Below are 17,400 nucleotides of genomic sequence, written 5' to 3' on the forward strand. Positions count from 1 at the left end.
TCTTCTCAAGTGCTGCAGCTAACAGATTAGCAGTTTAGAGAGTTAAGATTGAATCATGAAACATGGTGCTAGCTAAACATGAAGATTTCACTAATCTAGGATGATGGAAGTTATCCTCTGAGTGAAACAAGAAAGTTAAATATAGAGTCAATCAAAACGTTTCCAACAGTAATCACTTTGAAACTAATTTGAGCTGCAAGAAGCGTTCAAGGGACTGAGCCTGGCTGCTTTTGTTTTTGTGGGTGGCGCTGTAGAGTCTAGAGTGTTCATTCTTCATGTTTGTGAAATGTTTCACCAGTCTGAACCTGCAAGGCAAATATGAAGCATGTCCTGCTCACCCTGTTTCACATGGGTGAAACATGTACTGGAAGAGGTGTCATTAATTATATGTGAAGGCACATTACACAAATTGTGCACTGCCTGTTTGCTTTCAGTGACAATTGTCAAAGGTGAAAATAACAGCACAGAAGACACAACCTCACAGAACCCTGCTCGAAACGAAAAAACAAACAAAAAAAGCAACAATGAGAATTGGCAAAGAGTGACGTGAGCAGCCAGTGACACTCAACTCATTAAAAGGAATAAACCAAAATACATTAGCTGAACAAAATCTCCCCAAACCACTTACTGAAGCACTTAGAACCCTGCTGTTGATGTGACTGCCGTCGTCACCATTAAACCCCTCAATAAGCTTTCCGCGGCATTTGGGTTTCCAGCACAAAACCCTAACTCTAATTCCAAGGGTCAAAGGTCAACTTTGGCCTAGAGACAAAGGGCCTCTTGCTTTTTAATCAGGATCCCCCAAGACACACCCACGTCAAGTTTGGGGCTGGTAAGCGCACGAGGAACCCCCAAACCCTAACCATAATTCCAGCCTTAACCCTAACCCAAGTCTATGAGGGTCAAAGGTCAACTTTGTCCGAGAGACATGGGGCCACTTGCAGGTTCATCAAGACATGTGTATACAAGGGAAATAAGTAGATTCTTAGGCTAATTTAGTTGTAATTTGAATCGTGTACTCACCTAAAAAAAGAAGACAATCAGTCATTACCCTGGTGCGCTAAAAAGAACAAAAAAAAACACGACTGAGTCTTTGTTTTAATTGAAAATATTATACAAAGCTTTTTTTTTTATTATTGAGGATTAATATGGACTTGTACACAACTGTACACCTAAGTCAAGTGATCAGGCCTACTGTTTATGTCAACACAAGTTTGGCCACAGCAGTTTTACAATCCATCATGGTTTATATTGACAGACAGCGAGCACTTCTCCATTCTGGAAACACTTACTATTTATAACCCCCGTGCTCTAATACATACATATATACTTTATAAAAAATAAAGGCTTGCCAAAAAATGTTCATAATGTACACTTTTTAAAGGACATGTTTGCAGGGTTCTTGGGACTGCCAGAAGAACTGAGATGATGACTGATGACCAAATTTGAAAGTTCTTTCGCAAACAGACAGAAAACGTGAAAGTTTTGTTGGTTGGTAAAGGATGATTGCAATACCATTGGGGATGTGGGAGCTTTCTTCAGATCATTTTCACACGCACATACTACTTTTTCTTTTAAACAAATATAAGCTAACATGGGAATCTTAACTTTTTGCCTCGCTTCTGTTTTAATTTATGCAATGTAGTGTCCCAGCTCAAATGTACATTTTATATGAATATTTGTGCCTTTTTACCACGATTCAGTACAACAATGCAGGACTGCCGCTGCTGCTTGCGCAGTTTTTTACATCTTAACCTTTTTTTGCAGTGGATACTATATGATTTCTTCATATACACTTGTTTATCTGTCATCAGCATACATCGTCATTTCTTAAGATCGGGTGTCGTGTAAAAGCACAAAGAAAAGCAAAGCAAATATACAGTCCAGTGTAGTGACATTACAGCAGCAGACATAATCTTGTCCCTGTTGATATGAAGCATGTTTTTCATTCAGAATGTACATGAAAAAGTCAAATGTGACCAAACTTAATATTTTGCCAAAACATGTTTAAATGTGCCGAGATTTGCAGCCTTGTGAGTAACATTCTGATGCTGCATGAAAGACATTTGCAGTTGGACACTGAAATTCACAAATATATTATGATTCTTCTTCTTCTTCTTCTTATTATATATATTTGAACTTGACATCTGTAATGTCACTTCTTCATTTTAAGATCAAAGCAAACGATTATTAATAATGATGATGAAATTACTAAGTAGGCACCTTCACATTGAGGATTTAGAGGAACCCCAGCCTGCGTGCCTCGCTGTTGTGAGGCAGGGACGCGCAAAGAGGGAAAGAAAGCATTTTGGCAGTAACAATACTTGGTGACAATGAAGCGGCGGTTAGTTTGTTTTAGTTTTTTGTTTTTTCACACTGTAACATTTAGAACATAACACAAACCTGTTGCTAACACAATGCGGCGCTGCGCACTGTAAATCTTTGGTTCAGTATCCAGTGGTGCAGGCAGGTGTGTCACCTGGGACACCACGGTGTTGGTCTCGCCACGCTGTCGCACACTCAACAGAAAATAAATAGCATATTTACATTTTCAGCGCTGCAGGCAACTTAAAATTGGTACAACTCGAGCGGACTCTGGACTCTGACGTTGGCAAAGCCCCCGCACTGCAACGCCTTCGGTGTCATTTAGAAGCTCTCTGCGAATTTGTGTTTCAAGAATTGAGTCGAAGGGCCTTTTAAGTGCTGCATCCTCTTCAGAAAAAGAGCCAGAAAGGGACTAGGATGTTTTATGTGTTCAGTGTTGTCTAACGGTTGCATCTCTACAACTGCAGCAGCACTTTGCTCTCCACTCAATACAACTCATAGTCATGAGGCCTAATGGGCAGGAATTGGAAATGATGCAAAGTACAGCGCACATAAAAACCCTGCTTCCTGTTCCAGGTGGACAGACTTGAGAGCAGTGATGATCCAGTGCTATAGACTTTTAAAAAAAGACAACCCAAAACATACATATAATACCAGGTTAAATCCTAAATGTTAAAAAAATATAGAAAAGTAGATAGAAGACAAATGTATGAAAAGATATCTATACATAGATTTCTATGTATACAGTGCACACGGAATATAAAACACTGAAGTATACTAAACAGTCTGTGTTTGAGAGTCTTGACTTGAAATGTGATTTTTTAAATTTCTTTTATGACCTACTCTACTGGAACTTCTCCGCTTAAAAAAGGTTCCCTTTAAAAACACAAACGACAAAAAAACAACCGGCGCCACCTGGTGCTAGACCAGAGAGCCGGCCTGGTTCTGTGCAGGCACCATGATGGGCACGCCGCCCATGCGGGTGATGTTGGCGGCCGTGACCGCCGAGGTGGGCAGTGGGAGGGCGGGGGAGGGGCCGGCCTGCAGCTGCAGCTGCAGCTGCAGCTGCTCCTGGCTGTAGGTCTGTGGCAGCGCCTGGGCCTGGGGCAGCTGGGCGTAGCGCTCCGGCCTGGGTAGGGGGCTGCCGTTGGCGCCGGCGCTCTGGCCATGCGGCAGCGTGTTGCTGTCGCTGTAGCCGAAGTGGTTGGGCGTGGAGGCGCCGTGGCGCTGCGACGGCCGGTAGCCCGCCGTGCTGCCGGCGGCCGTGATGATGGAGGCCGTGTCCGAGGGCGGGCGCTGGGGGTACTGCTGCAGCTGCTGGTGGCTGTGGTTGAGGTGGTGGCTGTGGTGGTTGTGGTTGTGGTGGTGGTGGTGCAGGGGGGGCGGGGCCTCCTTGTGGTGCGGGCTGGAGGCGATGGAGGACAAGGTGCCGTTCTTGGAGATGATGTCGGAGCCCATGCCGCTCTTGGCCCAGGAGACGCGCTTGGGGGCCTGAGCGTCCTCCCTGGTGGGGGGGGGCGAAAGCAAAGAGACGCACAACAAAGCAATGAAACTCACACCAAAAAACGGAAAAAAGAAGAGGAAGCCAAGCCTGGCTGGGGATCAGCATCTCACACAGGTGAAGGTAGTGAAGGTAGTTTTAGCTACAATATGGCTCAGCTGATGGCCAGTGGCGGACGGTGCACTTCATGCCTCGGCCTCAGACTGATCCACCTCTTAAAATCCTCAACGTGACGCCGCGGCTCGAGAATCCATACACAATCAGTGCTGTTGGGATTACTCCATAAAAGTAATCCAACTACTGATTACTGATTACGCCTTTTAAAAGGTAATCTAATTGCTTCTTTGACTACTTTGTTTCATAAGTAATCAATTACTAATTACTAATTACTTTAGTTCAAATAAGATAAGGTAACAGTTGAGAACGTCTTTCCTGCACATGACGTCCAACGAACTACAACTACTCAAAATAATGTTTCTATTTCCATCGCTGCTTTTTCTTTTGCCGCCGCCATGCTTGTTTTGGTGCGTCGTCGCATATCAATGACGTTGCATGCACGGCTGCATCATCAATCTGCCACATCATTGTTTTCAGTTGTTATTCTAAATTTCAGACATTTTGTGGATAATAAGACATTTTCAAAGTATTTTATAAAAGTAACGGAATCGTTACTTGATAAAGTAATTATGATATAGTTACCAGTTTTCCCACAGCAATCCAGTTAGATCACTCATACCAAAAGCAGTAGTTGTGGATTACTTAGTAATAGATTACTTGCCAACACTGTGCAGAGTCACACTCACACAGGGGAGCTGGTCAACGTAGTTTCTGGAGCATTTAAAACCACAATGAGGAGGCCACAGAGGACACTGACACGGTCACAACACACCAATGAGCTTCTCAGAACTCCTCTCTTGTCAAACTCTGACTATTATTGTCACACGTGAGCCTGCTCTGAAGGCATGCAGAAATGCTGATCACGGCCAACACAACAAACAGTAACCTGACATGTAGCCAAGATCTTTGTTTTTGCATGTTTTGCAATTTGCCATTGGTCAGTTATTCAGGACTGAACGGATGAGACCTGCTGCTAGTCGCCGCTTCCTGGTCGACTGCACTGGCTTGAAGCTGCTTGAAAGTCCTCCTCCTACGCACCCTCAGTACTGTGCAGTAAAGCTCCTCCTGTGTCCTGCACTCACTTGATTTCATTGGCCATGTCGTCCTCACTCTCTCTCCTCCTCTTTATCAGGCAGTAGAGGCAGATCAGCAGCAAGATGAAGCCGACCACTGCGCCCACAGTGGCGCCGGCGATCACTCCAGCATTAGAGGCTGGAGGGGAGGAACACAGGGTCAAACCGGTACGACAGGTGACCAAACGTATTGATCAGCGTGCGGGCGAAAAACCTGGAAGTGATTGAGCTCATGCTATACAGTCGTTGCTAATCTAAAGGAGCACATCAAGGCGATTTACTTTTCACGGATTGGATTAGAACATATATAGATATCCTTGATTATTATCCCACTGTTTTCCGTCTGTTTTATTATCAAGACCCAACCAAATCCTACACACTGGACCTGGAACAGCAAGCGACACAATTTCAGCCCTGTGTGTGTGTGTGTGTGTGTGTGTGTGTGTGTGTGTGTGTGTGTGAGACTGCAGGAGCTCCTCACAGGTGATGATCTCCAAGCTGACCGTGCAGGTCTCCGACGCCACCGAGTTGCTGGCCGTGCACACGTACTTCCCGGACATGTTGCCGCTCAGGTTGCTCAGCTTCAGAGAGCCCGTCTTCTCGTCTGGAAGACAGGCAGATTCACGGCTTCCTCGGTGAGCGGATTAGGAATCGGTTCAATTTGAACTCGAGCTACAGTGTCGAAAACAGAGGCTACGGTTCTAAACATTTCAGTTTGCCTCGCAACGTAAGTAAAACATACAGTAACGTCCTGGTGATGAAGGAGACCCTGGCATTGATATGCTACTCACTGAGCATGGGGGAGAAGAAGACCTCGGAGGTGGGGCTGGTCCTCCTCCAGCGGTACGTCGGGACAGGCTTCCCAGAGCTGGAGGAGCAGCTCAGAGTCACATTTCCTTTCAGCACCGGCTTCCCCGACATGGAGCACTTGGGCACAGCGGGAGGAACTGAGAGCAGAGCATCGAGACATCTCAATGGAAAGCAACAATCATGAGTTGTGGGTCATGCTGACGGATGAGTGAAGATTTACCTTTGACTTCCACGTTGAGCTCCCTGGTGAAGGCGGGACCCCCGGGGATGATCACCTGACAGGCGTACCGGCCCGAGTCCGACTCCTGGGTGTTGTTGATGAGGATCGACACGTCGAAGGAGGGCATCTGATGCTGGAAGCGAACACGGCCTTCAAACTGGGAGGGGCCGAAGCTCATCATGTCTTTAGTGTAGGTGATGATCTGGACAGGGAGTCGAACAGTGAGTCGCACAATAAAAAGCAAAACCAGGAAGTCAGGAGAGATTAAAAGCGTAAAAAAAAGCTCGACATTTAGTGTTTGTTTATACAGTGGTGGAAGAATGGCTTTGGATGCTAAGAATCACCCTCGAGCATACAAGGACAGTCACAGCTCACATTAGTTCCCATTCATGCACTGTTCTGTCCTGGTCAAAACTGGATGTTTGAGCAAGTTAATGCTCCTGGCGCACATCCAGGCCAGGGTTGAGTTTGATTATTTTCTCAACAAACAACAAACAAACAGATCATCGGCATCTTTTGTGTCTGTCTGATGCAGCCACGTCCTTTAAAAAGAACACATAAACTATTTTGTGATAATATACGTTCCAATGTAGTGATGTGTAAAATGTTTAGTGTGTCTGGAAAGCTTTTTCCCACCACTGTATTTCTACTCCAAATGATTTAAATATTAGAATATATAGTAAAATATTCTTATCTGGGGTAATACTTGTAGCAAGGCTAATACTATTAGCCCAGATGAGAAGCAATCCTATGCTAAGTGATGCTACTGTGCCTTTTGACATATGCATTTGCACACTTATGTACAATCCATTCTATACCTGTCAGGATGCCATCTAGCTAGTCCACCATTCACCATGACACACATTTGACTATATGCCAGTTTTGCAACAACACCCCAAGGTCCCCAGTCCCCAGCAGGACAATGTGTTCTGTCCCTGGTCCCCAGCAGGACAATGCGTCCTCTAACGTGACGGTTGCTTGGTTGATGGGTCATGGAGCACAAAGAGAAACACTCAGACTCTGGGTTCACCGCAGGACAACTGTTGCCCTCATCGCTATCATTTACTGTAGTGGTGAAAAAGTTAGACGGCATCCTGATCACCCGGATCCGTGCTGATACACACATGTTATTTGACCTGCGTACTTTGGCGCAGTTGCAGAGTGCCGTCCGTGGTGGAGTGGAACAGTGGAATAGCAGAAGATTTCAAGCTGAGAATATTTCAATGATTTTAGAGATGACGGTACAACAGGGAGTTGAAGTAAGAGTTGATTAAAGCTGCATTATTTGACCTAATTTAGCCGCAGACCTCCTTCTGAGTCACTGCCACTGCCCCGGGCGCCGAGGCATCCACACCAGCTGACACAGGACGCTGCCACTGGACTGGACTGAACTAGTTTGACAGTTTTCAACATTTTACTTTGTCTTTAGCTACTACCTCACTCTAGTTGCTGTACCCTTTACCATGAGTCACACTGATGCACAGCCAAAAACTGAAGGCACATTCCATGGCATCTCGCGTTTGGCTTTGAGCTTGCGAGAGGCTTTTTTTTCTTCTTCATTTTTTTCTCTCATTTTCATTCATCCTTTTGGCGACGCATGAGAGCGGAGCAGTGTGCGACGATGGATGGAGCTTCAGACATAAGGGACGTTAAGAGGACTGCTTTGAATCAACCGTCTTTCCCAGCTCACTGACTTCCCCCTGCTCCCTTTTCTGTTTGATTGTGTCCAAGCACATCCATCTGCACAGCCTAATAACCTAACATGAGCTGTGGAAAAAAATGACAAACAAACAAACAGAAGGGGATTCAAAGCACGCAGTCACGTGGCTTTGGTGCAGGATGAGTTTTCTTTGTTACGATGGATAAATGAATGAATGGAGGCCCTGAATGCAACATGAAAGCCTCTACAAAGCATTTTTCCCCCTGATGGATTAAGCTTTAAGGGTTGATGACAGGAATAGCTCTGCCAGATTTACATTTTTAGATCCAAGCAGCCTTAAACTCAACTCCGACTTCCTACGCACCAGTTGGGTATTGTTGGACACAAAGTTCCAGATGACGGTGCTGCCGCTGGGATTAGAGACTCCTAGCGAGCTGTATGAGGCCTGCAGCGTCACCATCCGGCCCTTGATCACATCGATACTCGTTTGGGGGATGATGAGGCTGGCCCACACACCTGGGTGGAAGAGAGGTCAGAAGAGAAGAGTCAGTAAGGTCCTGGAAATTGATATACCATAAGCAACAATTTGCCTGTTAGTAATGAGTGATGACATCATTCAAGTTGAATTTGATTAATTTATCAAAAAAGACAAGGATTTAGTCCTAATATTCTCTATATCATAATTCCAAAAAACGATTAAACTTGATTAAAATTTGATTAAAAAGTTGATTACAAAGTGCTAAATTCCTTTTCAAAAATATTATGGCATTAAAACATAAAGAACTAACAAAATCAAATGTTTCATTTCATTATGATCACTCAGTTCCATACAAAGAAACGTGTAAAAAAAAAAAAAAAAAAAAAAATGGTACTGGTACAACAACCGGCACTGGCTGTTGCCCTGACTTTGGACCTCTGGCCACTTTGTGCTCTCAGCGTGTTGAAAAAGTGAAGCTGGTCTGCAGTATGTGGAGTGACGGAAGTAGAATGTAGTGTTTGCTTTTGACCAAAGAGGGGCAGCAGAGAGCTAAAAAGCTGAGAAAGGTTGCTTATGCTTAAGGACGCTTCTCATGTGATGTGTCACGTCATGTTTGGTCTGACAGTAAATTTCCAGGAAAAATTGACTTGAAATGTTGTGTTCTCCTAGCACGCTGTGGCCGTGTGACAGCCCCAGAGTGAGACCTTCAGCGGCTGCGGCTGATCCATGTTTTTAGTGATTAGGGGCTTCAATATTTTCTAAAATGAACGTGACTTTCTCCTCTCTTCTCTCCAGTATTTCCTCCTCACTTCTCAGAACAGGATGACAAAACAACAAAGCAAACAACATCAACATGAGGCAGCTTGCATCGTTCAAACACGCTTATTTGCATGTTTATGAAGGTGAATCTTTTTTTTTTTTTAATAACTGAAAAAAGGAAGCAAGTCAGCCATAAAAGTGATTTAAAAGACTGTCAGGAACACTTACGCCACAAAAAAACCCAAACAATTAGTACAATTTTTGGTGTATTGCAGATGTCACATACAAGGATATTTCTTCATGCACTAAAAGTGATGCAACGAAATGCAAGCGGAAAGTCCAATTCCAAAGAGTGATGTGGAGCTGTGTCCACGGTGGACTGAGGAAGCTGGTCCCACTCATCACCTCGGCACCAGCATCAAACTACAAAGAGGAAAGTCGCTCGACTGATGTCATGGTTCGGGACTTGTGGGTATTGAAGTCAACGGTGTTCAGAGAGTTGCCTCGGGCTTCGGGCCATCTGGGGCCACCAACTTGCAAGACCGTTTCTTCCCAACGATAGGAAACAGTGAAATGTGTGTTAAGACGGCGATGAAGTTTAATCTCTGTTTGACACAGCAAACAAATAAAAAAAAGAATTTGGTCATAAAAAGCAAAAATACAAAAAAATAATAATAAAGGTTTAATTCTTTTGACAGTTTCTAAATGTTCTATTTCCTGCCACAGTATTACATCATGCGGTGGAAATTCTGTTTGGAATCCATCAAAAATTACTATTTGTAATTCTGGTGCTGTTCACATATTAACTGCCTGCCTTTACACACACAAACATACAAAAGAAATAACAGGTCAGCCAAACCAGTGTTTGCTTGATGACTGCAGATCTAATTTTCACTCTTTAGTCTCTTCTGGAGAGTCTGTAGAAGTTTGCTTGCCTTAAATAGCCCCCTGCTGGAAAATGTTTGCAATGCCTCCAAGCAAGTGCAGAAAGCTTCCGACACGACTTTCATTTTAGGTCCTTCACCGCAAGCAAATTGAGTCTGTAACCTTGTGTTCGTAGTACAAATTGATGCATTAAAGTTCCTATGAAATGATCACTTAAAAACATTCTAAAACTATTAACGCATACAACGTAAGGCGAAGACGAAATGCAGCTGAAGTAATTATCACGCATGATTTCTCGGTCCTTTGCGGCTGCTTCTTTGTCGCTGTTGTTACTGTGGGCATGGATGGAGCTGAAAGGGCATCGTGACGATGGTGATGAGACAGGCCCCCGTGTAGGCTCCCGTCTCTTTCAACGTCTTGATGATATGATGAACATGTGAGCTGACTAAATAAATAAAACAGATTAGCAACTGAAGAATGAACGGCACGAGGGGAAAAGATGACTATGGACAAGTGTGCAAAAAAAGAGGAGAGTCATTGTGTCACAGTAGTGTCTCCCGAACCCCAAGAAGACTTGCAGCGAGGAGGAGTCCTCCATTTGGGATAGGTGCTGACTGACGGCTGCTCGGCTGGTTGGTTGGATCAGTGGGCACACATGTAGCGGGAGGCTTAAAAATGAACCTAATGAGTCACTGGGAAGGAGCTCTGTGATGATTAAGCTCGGAGCTTGGAGGAGATTTCCCCGGGAGGATGCTGCAGCCTCGGCGAGGAGGCTGGCTGGCTGGCTGGCTGGCTGGGCGGAGGACTGAGCGCACGGCCGGTGAGCACGACTAGCGGCACGGTGTTCTGATCCAACGGCAAAGAAATCCATGTTTGAATGCAAATGGGCGGTCGCGCCCTCCCTTGCACATTGAGGAAAATCCTTATTTCGGTTCGACGTAACGAAAAAGGAAATCACGCAGCTGACAGAAAACTTGCAACGATCTGCACTGAACACACACATTGGCAAGAATCCATCAATCAACTTGTTTTTAAGCTCCAAGCATTTTCAAAGATTCACAGATTTCTATTGTGCACCATGTCAGAGGAGGTTGATTTTGACTGAGAAAGCACACAAGCAAGAACTGTCACACTCCAGATTGTTTGGTTTTACATAATTGGACTAAAGCTTGAAAAACTGAAATGAATTGTGCTGGATTGGACTGCAAAATAAAGGTATTCCGACACTGCCGCCTCTGTTCTTACTTCAATACCAAACCTGGACGACAACATTTGTTTTGCAAAATGTGGAATCCCCAAGTGGGTGTATAGACATACAAAAAATGGACTTCTACTTATTCTCTTTTCTATGCTGCAGCAAAAACACAGCCTTACAATGTCAGGCAGCCCTCTGCGGCTCAGATCTTACAGCTACATTAGAGGATTCGCCAGAGAATAACAGGGCAGGAGAGAAAGAACACAAAAGATAAACACTTGATTAGGATTGATCCACCTTCAGCGCTTGTTTTGTTGTGTTGGAAAAAGTGGGGAGAGGGAAAATGTGTTCTCTCTTTGTGACCTGCAGTATGCACACGAGCCTCAGCCAGACACCAACCTCTCATTGGGAAAAATAGGCCAAATGTCTGGCTCCTCATTAGTGTGGATGCACAGCAATTCAATGATTTAGCCTGACCAGCCAGGCATTTTTTCTCTCTCTCTCTCTCTCTCTCTCTCTCTCTCTCTCTCTCTCTCCTCTCTCCCCCCCCCCCCCCCCCCCCATAAAAATCTTGCCAAGTGCTGCTTTAAGAAGATTTCCCGACAGAAATCCTCCCCGATTCTGATGAGAGTGCATCCAACCAAGGGGAGAGATGAATTAGGGTATGAAATGATGGAAGAATGAGTGGATGGACTGATAAATGAGCAAGGCCGAGGGGATCACATTTGTGACACTTATCCTTCACTCTTGTTCAGGTCAGTGAGGCTCTTTCACTGGCAGTGTGGCACCCAGTACAGGTCTCACAGCTGCTGGTTGAAATTTCTACAGTGGCCTGACGACTGGGCAGATGGAAGAAGTCCCTTCAGTGGGACAAGAATGACGGGCTAATGAGGTCCGGCTTCCACTGGGGAACAATTTTTTTTTTACTAAGTCTGATTCAACCAGGTGTTTTATAGTCCTGCCAACAAGCATTCCACATTTACACTGTAGGCATGTGGACCCTTGTAAAGGATCCCTGGTGGATAAAGTCGTCCATGAACACATCATGGAAATTATTTTCTTTTTCTCAAAAAACGATATGAACTTCACCACAACGATTGCCATGGAAGGGCGAATTCTTCTCCGTGCGACGAAACGTGTGCATTATGCGTCGAAGTCCTGTGACTGTTTGTCTTGGATGTGAACTGCCACACACACACACACACACACACACACACACACACACACACACACACACACACACACACACACACACACACACACACACACACACACACACACACACCGTTTGTGTTCCCTAATGTGAAAATTTCATAATGACAGGAAACACTTCAGATTGAGCATGTTTACTTCTAAATGCAACCCTTTGAGATAAAGCCAGAGGCAGGGAACCTTTGATTTAGATAGACTTAACTTGTGTCTTTTATATATATAAAAAAGGAAAAGAAGAAGATGGGTGGGGTGGGCTGGTCACTTCCACTCAGGCCTCTATCAACCACTTGGACTAAACAGTTGATGTGAGTGATGGAAGATGGCAAATGACAGAAAAGAGAAGCTTGAGGGAAAAACAACCCGTATTCAAATAAAAATGAAGAATGAGATGAAGCAAATGACACGATGCAAGGACAAAAACTGGAGACGTGCATTGAAGAGCAAAGAGGAGGAGCTGGAATCAGAGGATCAGCTCCAAGCAGTGAGCCAGCGGCCTCGTCTCCTGAGGTTGGGTGGCGACTCGACGCCGTGCACGCTCTCGCCTGGAGATAAGTCAGCGGGAAATGTCAGGGGACGGCTTATCACTCCGACACAACTTCTGACCTCTGTAGCTTCCCGCGTCATCAGAGCAGGAGAAAAGACGTACCGGCTCCCATGAGGAGGTGAACGCTGGGGAAGTATGATGCAAATATGACGGTGGTTGGAAAAACAACCGAATATTTGTAACTTCACCGTTTTTATAATCATGCATGTCAAATTCCTTCTCACCAGGGGCCACAACGACAACATGGTTGGCATAAAGGTGTCGGAACTGGAAGACGGACTAAATGTCATCACTCCCAAACAAATCAAAAAAGTAACCGTATCTACATAAAGTGGTAGTATTGGCAGGTTAAATAGGGTAACCTGCCAATACGATATATGCATTTGCACTGAAAATATACAGTATGTAAGCCAATTACATAAAACTTTTTAATTGACAAAGGTTCAGAAACGCTCAAGTAAATGACATCCATCATCTAACAAATTATTATATCACTATTTTACAAAATTCTCATTTATTTGCCTTCATTCTGCATCAATGTTTCTCCTATTGAACTCTTTTCAAGGGCATTTCTAAACTTTCCCTATTACAGAACTGTCTACTGATGTGGAATTTATATAGTTTAGTGACAGGATTCCATTGGCCAGCAGTGCCAAATAATCAACATTTCTTGTGAGAAATGCAGTTCAGTGTTGTTTTATACAAGGGACAAAGATGTTCAAGAAAAGCAAACCTAAACTACATTTCTGTCTTCATTTGAATGTAGTTGTCATTGGCTAGACTGTGAACACAGCAAATGCCAATGACAATCATAAAAGAGTGGATGTCAAGGACTCGGCTATGAAACTCTGTGGCTTTAAAAGGAACAAAAAACCAAAAACATAAGAGTGCCAAATGGGTCAGAAGGTTTGCTCCAAAAGCAGCCCAATTCTCATAAGGCCCTTTTTAAATGCCCCACTTAGGATTGGAAATACAGCATGTTGTGTTCAGCATGCTGAGGATTTTGGTCCATGTTCATGACAAAATTATGAGTCATTGTTTCAGTTTTAAGTCCACTTACGTCGATTAGAACAATGAAATGCAGTTGTGTCTGAACCATGAAATGTATTTTTGTTTGCAAGAGAAAATAAATTATTAAGACTCATTCTCAGCGTTTACTCTCAACTGTGATGTGTAAATGCGGGTACATATAGAGTGTAAATATTTTAAAGGCACACATTAAGCAGGGAGTGACTACCAAGTCCAGTGTTTACACACAACTTTATATATTCATAACAATGAAAACAATGACATATTGACGGGAACAAAGTTCCAAAAGTGAGATTGCTGCCTTGCTATTTTGGGCTGGAAAAGGGTTCGTCTTGATTGTAGCGTGTGTTTCTATCGACATGGAGACGTTTCTTGTTCAAAGACGCAATTGTGATACGTGTTGGACAAAAGAGACCAGTGACGACATTTTCAAACAAGATTTAAGCGCTTTGCGTTCGGTTCCTCCGAGATCCGGGGCCTCTTCTGTCGAGCGCAACATTAGCAACACATTTACACCCAGACAGAAGAGGAGCGTTTGGTAATAAATAATAGATAATAGGAAGAAGTTACAGAAAAAAATGTGTGCAACGAAAAGACTGGCACAGTCGACATGCAGTCAACGTTTTCTCCATGAAGACAATGTAGATTCGTCTTTAGGCAGATACAAAGTCTCCTTAGAACCTGGATAGATGTCTCATTATGGGACATTTCCACAAGATATTTTTATGTAGTTATTGAAAATGAATGAGCATTTCTGATTTGTTCATGATACAGAAACAGCCTACAGCGCTGATACATCGTTATTGCTACAAAGACACTGAGTTCCTACAAAGACAGAAGTAAGTGATCCTAAAAACTCAGAGAGACACAAACACGCAGCTCCTTGTTGGCTGTGAGGGCTCTGGGCCAGAGGCAGCAGCAGAGCTCATCATCTGATAACTCTGACTGCTCTTCCTTCCAGTATAATTAAAGGAGAGGCACAGCGGTGGGACTCTTGGAGAGAAGAACGTGTCGCCTCTGTCCTCTAGCTGCTAAACATCAGCTGGATGCAAGCGAGAGCGGGAAAGGCATCTGCTTAATTGGGGGAGCGCAGATAGCGCGAGGCCGTGAGGGTCGGCTGCGAGTGTGCGGTTGTGAAGGAGTCTGCTGCTTGTGTTCCCGCCAACTGCTGCGCCTGCATTTTAACTGGTTGTCTTAAAGAATGGCATCATGCCAAATATGGTGTGGTTGAAAAAAATATACAAAGATGTAAGTGCTCTTGAGGTGGTTGGTAAGACGCTGCTTGCACGAGATGAACTAGGCTGCTGGGGAGTGACAGGGAATTTAGTTTGAGAATAGAATAGAATAGAATAGAATAGAGTAGATGTTATGGTGGATTCTTCAGGTTGCAGCAGTGAAGTGTGGATGTTGAAGGAATCCTCGTGGACACCGACTTGAGAAAGAAGTCAGGCATCAATCAGGCGACCGGTCCGCCTGAGGAGGTCGTGTGTGCAGATGGCCACAAGCTCTCACGATCTCTCCGAGAATAGTTAGAACATCACCTCCTTATGCACACAGGTCTCGTCATCATGCACATTTCCATATAAGGAGGACAAAGAGACAATTGTGAACCAGAAGGCGAAGGGATGGGATAGTTACTGGCCAAAGTTGGAATGTGTGTTATCTAGACAGTCTTCCTAGGGAGTTGAGATGGAACCTTCCAAGGGAAGTAACCTAATGCAGGTGCTGCACTAACAAGGGGTCTGCTCGCCTTATCAGGCAAGAGGCCTGCAGGATCAGGACCAAAGCTTCATCATCAAGTCATCATCAAGGTCTCAGAGCAGAGGTCCAAAACGCAGGGCTGATGTTGCCACCGCTATGTCTGATGAGCAGCAGCATGCCACTTTTAAAATAGACATTTTTCTGGTAAACTTGAAATAACAGTGGACCTTTGATTGATTAATGAAACCAAACCAAAAAGACCAGTAAAAGAGCGCAATTCACACAAGGGGTTAGTTTTACATTTCACGTTCCCGCCTCAGCACAGCAGAAGAGCTCCTGGCTCTCCTGGGCCGAAACCCTGTAGGGAGCGAAAGCTGGAGGAGGCCCACCCAACATGGTAGAGGAAGAAGAAGGAGAAGAAGAAGCAGGAGGAGGAGGAGAAGGAGAAGAAGAAGAAGAAGAAGAAGAAGAAGAAGAAGAAGAAGAAGAAGAGTGTGAATGGATTTGCCACAGAGGTGGAAGATGTTCCTCTTGATTCCAATTCTGCAGAATTTTCTCATTAAGGGTGAAATCTGCCCAAAACTTGATTTCCACTGTGCCCAGTTTATGGAATTGTGCTTTCCAATGAAAGTCAAGTGGACTTTTTTCTAGCTGATCAGCATCACTCTAATGGGAGGTTTGCACAACTCATCAGAGGGAGCTTCACTGTGGCCTGTGATAAAGTGCAGTGACGGAGAGAGAAAGCGCTTTTGAACACGTGGCACCTAATAAAGGCAAGTTGGTTGGAATCAGATGAGCCTGAAGAGATGCCTCATCTCAAAGCCAGACAGTTACTTATCAGCTGTCTTTTAATCCACTTTTAAATGCTTTTCTGTTGAAATTGGAAACCATCCCAACTGGACATTTTGGAGCAGGTAAAGCCAACATTTAAACATGTTTCTAGACAAAGTTTGACTCCATAATGTCAAGCACACTCATACGGATGAGTGTACTTTAAACTTGTGTAAGCGACACTCTGCCACACACAGGCAATAGAGGTTTTTTCAGCGGGGATTTAATCATGGGCTCTGACAAAACAGCAAGCTCTTCACTCTGCCCCGACTGGGTTAGTTATTAAGGCCACGCCCACACAACAATCAGCACATAATTAGCTCGCTCAAAACCAATAAACAAGTGTCCTTTGGGGCCGCTATAAACATGTGATTACGGGACCATAATCATATTGCGTCTGTGGCATGAGCGTGGCATGACTCACGTTGCTTGTGAGAGAAGGCAATTAAGCGGCGGCAGCGTTTATTTATGTAATAACCCGAGACAACAGCTCTGATGTCGGGGTGTTTTCTTTTCATCATATTTCTGTTCTCAGGGTCTCATTCAGCAGCCTTAATGTGTCTGTGTGATGTGTTCCTAATAACACTGTGAGCGCTCAGCGAGGACAGATCGGCGATGGTTAAATGAAGCTGCCTCCCATCGGGCGGAGAAATCCATGGGAACTGCCGGAAATTACAGAAAAATCCATTAGTTGACGGAGCATGAAGCTCTTACTGAGCGCCGCTGATAAAGGGCGAGCGCGTCCATCCGACGCGATCGGCCTTATCAAGCCACGGAGGCGGCACCATCTCAACTCTGATCCAGCTTTTGGAGGGGGGGAAAAAGTCAACCGACTCGTCAGAAATATCCAAAACTGTTCTGATTTCACTGCTCGGAAGTGTTATTGGAGTGGATGGGGGATCAAAAAGTTTTTATTGACTCTGAAAAAACCCAACAAAAACCAAAGGCATTCCAACTCTCCCGTACACACACACACACACACACACACACACACACACACACACACACACACACACACACACACACACACACACACACACACACACACACACACACACAC

The 17,400-nt window shown here is 44.5% G+C and overlaps 1 protein-coding gene across 2 annotated transcripts in view; it reads right to left on the reverse strand.

Annotated features, from left to right (window-relative positions):
- Nucleotides 1–1,092: 1,092 nt before the first annotated feature.
- esama (endothelial cell adhesion molecule a) overlaps nt 1,093–17,400 on the reverse strand; it is a 48,934-nt gene continuing 32,626 nt past the window's right edge. For both annotated transcript variants that reach the window (XM_076019990.1, XM_076019989.1), the window contains exons 2-7: nt 8,071–8,222; nt 6,047–6,248; nt 5,808–5,963; nt 5,498–5,620; nt 5,026–5,155; nt 1,093–3,829 (exon numbers count right to left, since the gene is read on the reverse strand). In XM_076019990.1, coding sequence (XP_075876105.1) covers nt 3,247–3,829; nt 5,026–5,155; nt 5,498–5,620; nt 5,808–5,963; nt 6,047–6,248; nt 8,071–8,222 — 1,346 coding nt within the window. In that variant the 3' untranslated portion in view covers nt 1,093–3,246. The remainder of the gene's footprint in view (nt 3,830–5,025; nt 5,156–5,497; nt 5,621–5,807; nt 5,964–6,046; nt 6,249–8,070; nt 8,223–17,400) is intronic.

This window comes from Nelusetta ayraudi, unplaced genomic scaffold (assembly GCF_046127955.1).
Source record: "Nelusetta ayraudi isolate G7.1 ecotype Tasmania unplaced genomic scaffold, CSIRO-AGI_Nayr_v1 ptg000011l, whole genome shotgun sequence".
Taxonomy (NCBI): Eukaryota; Metazoa; Chordata; class Actinopteri; order Tetraodontiformes; family Monacanthidae; genus Nelusetta; species Nelusetta ayraudi.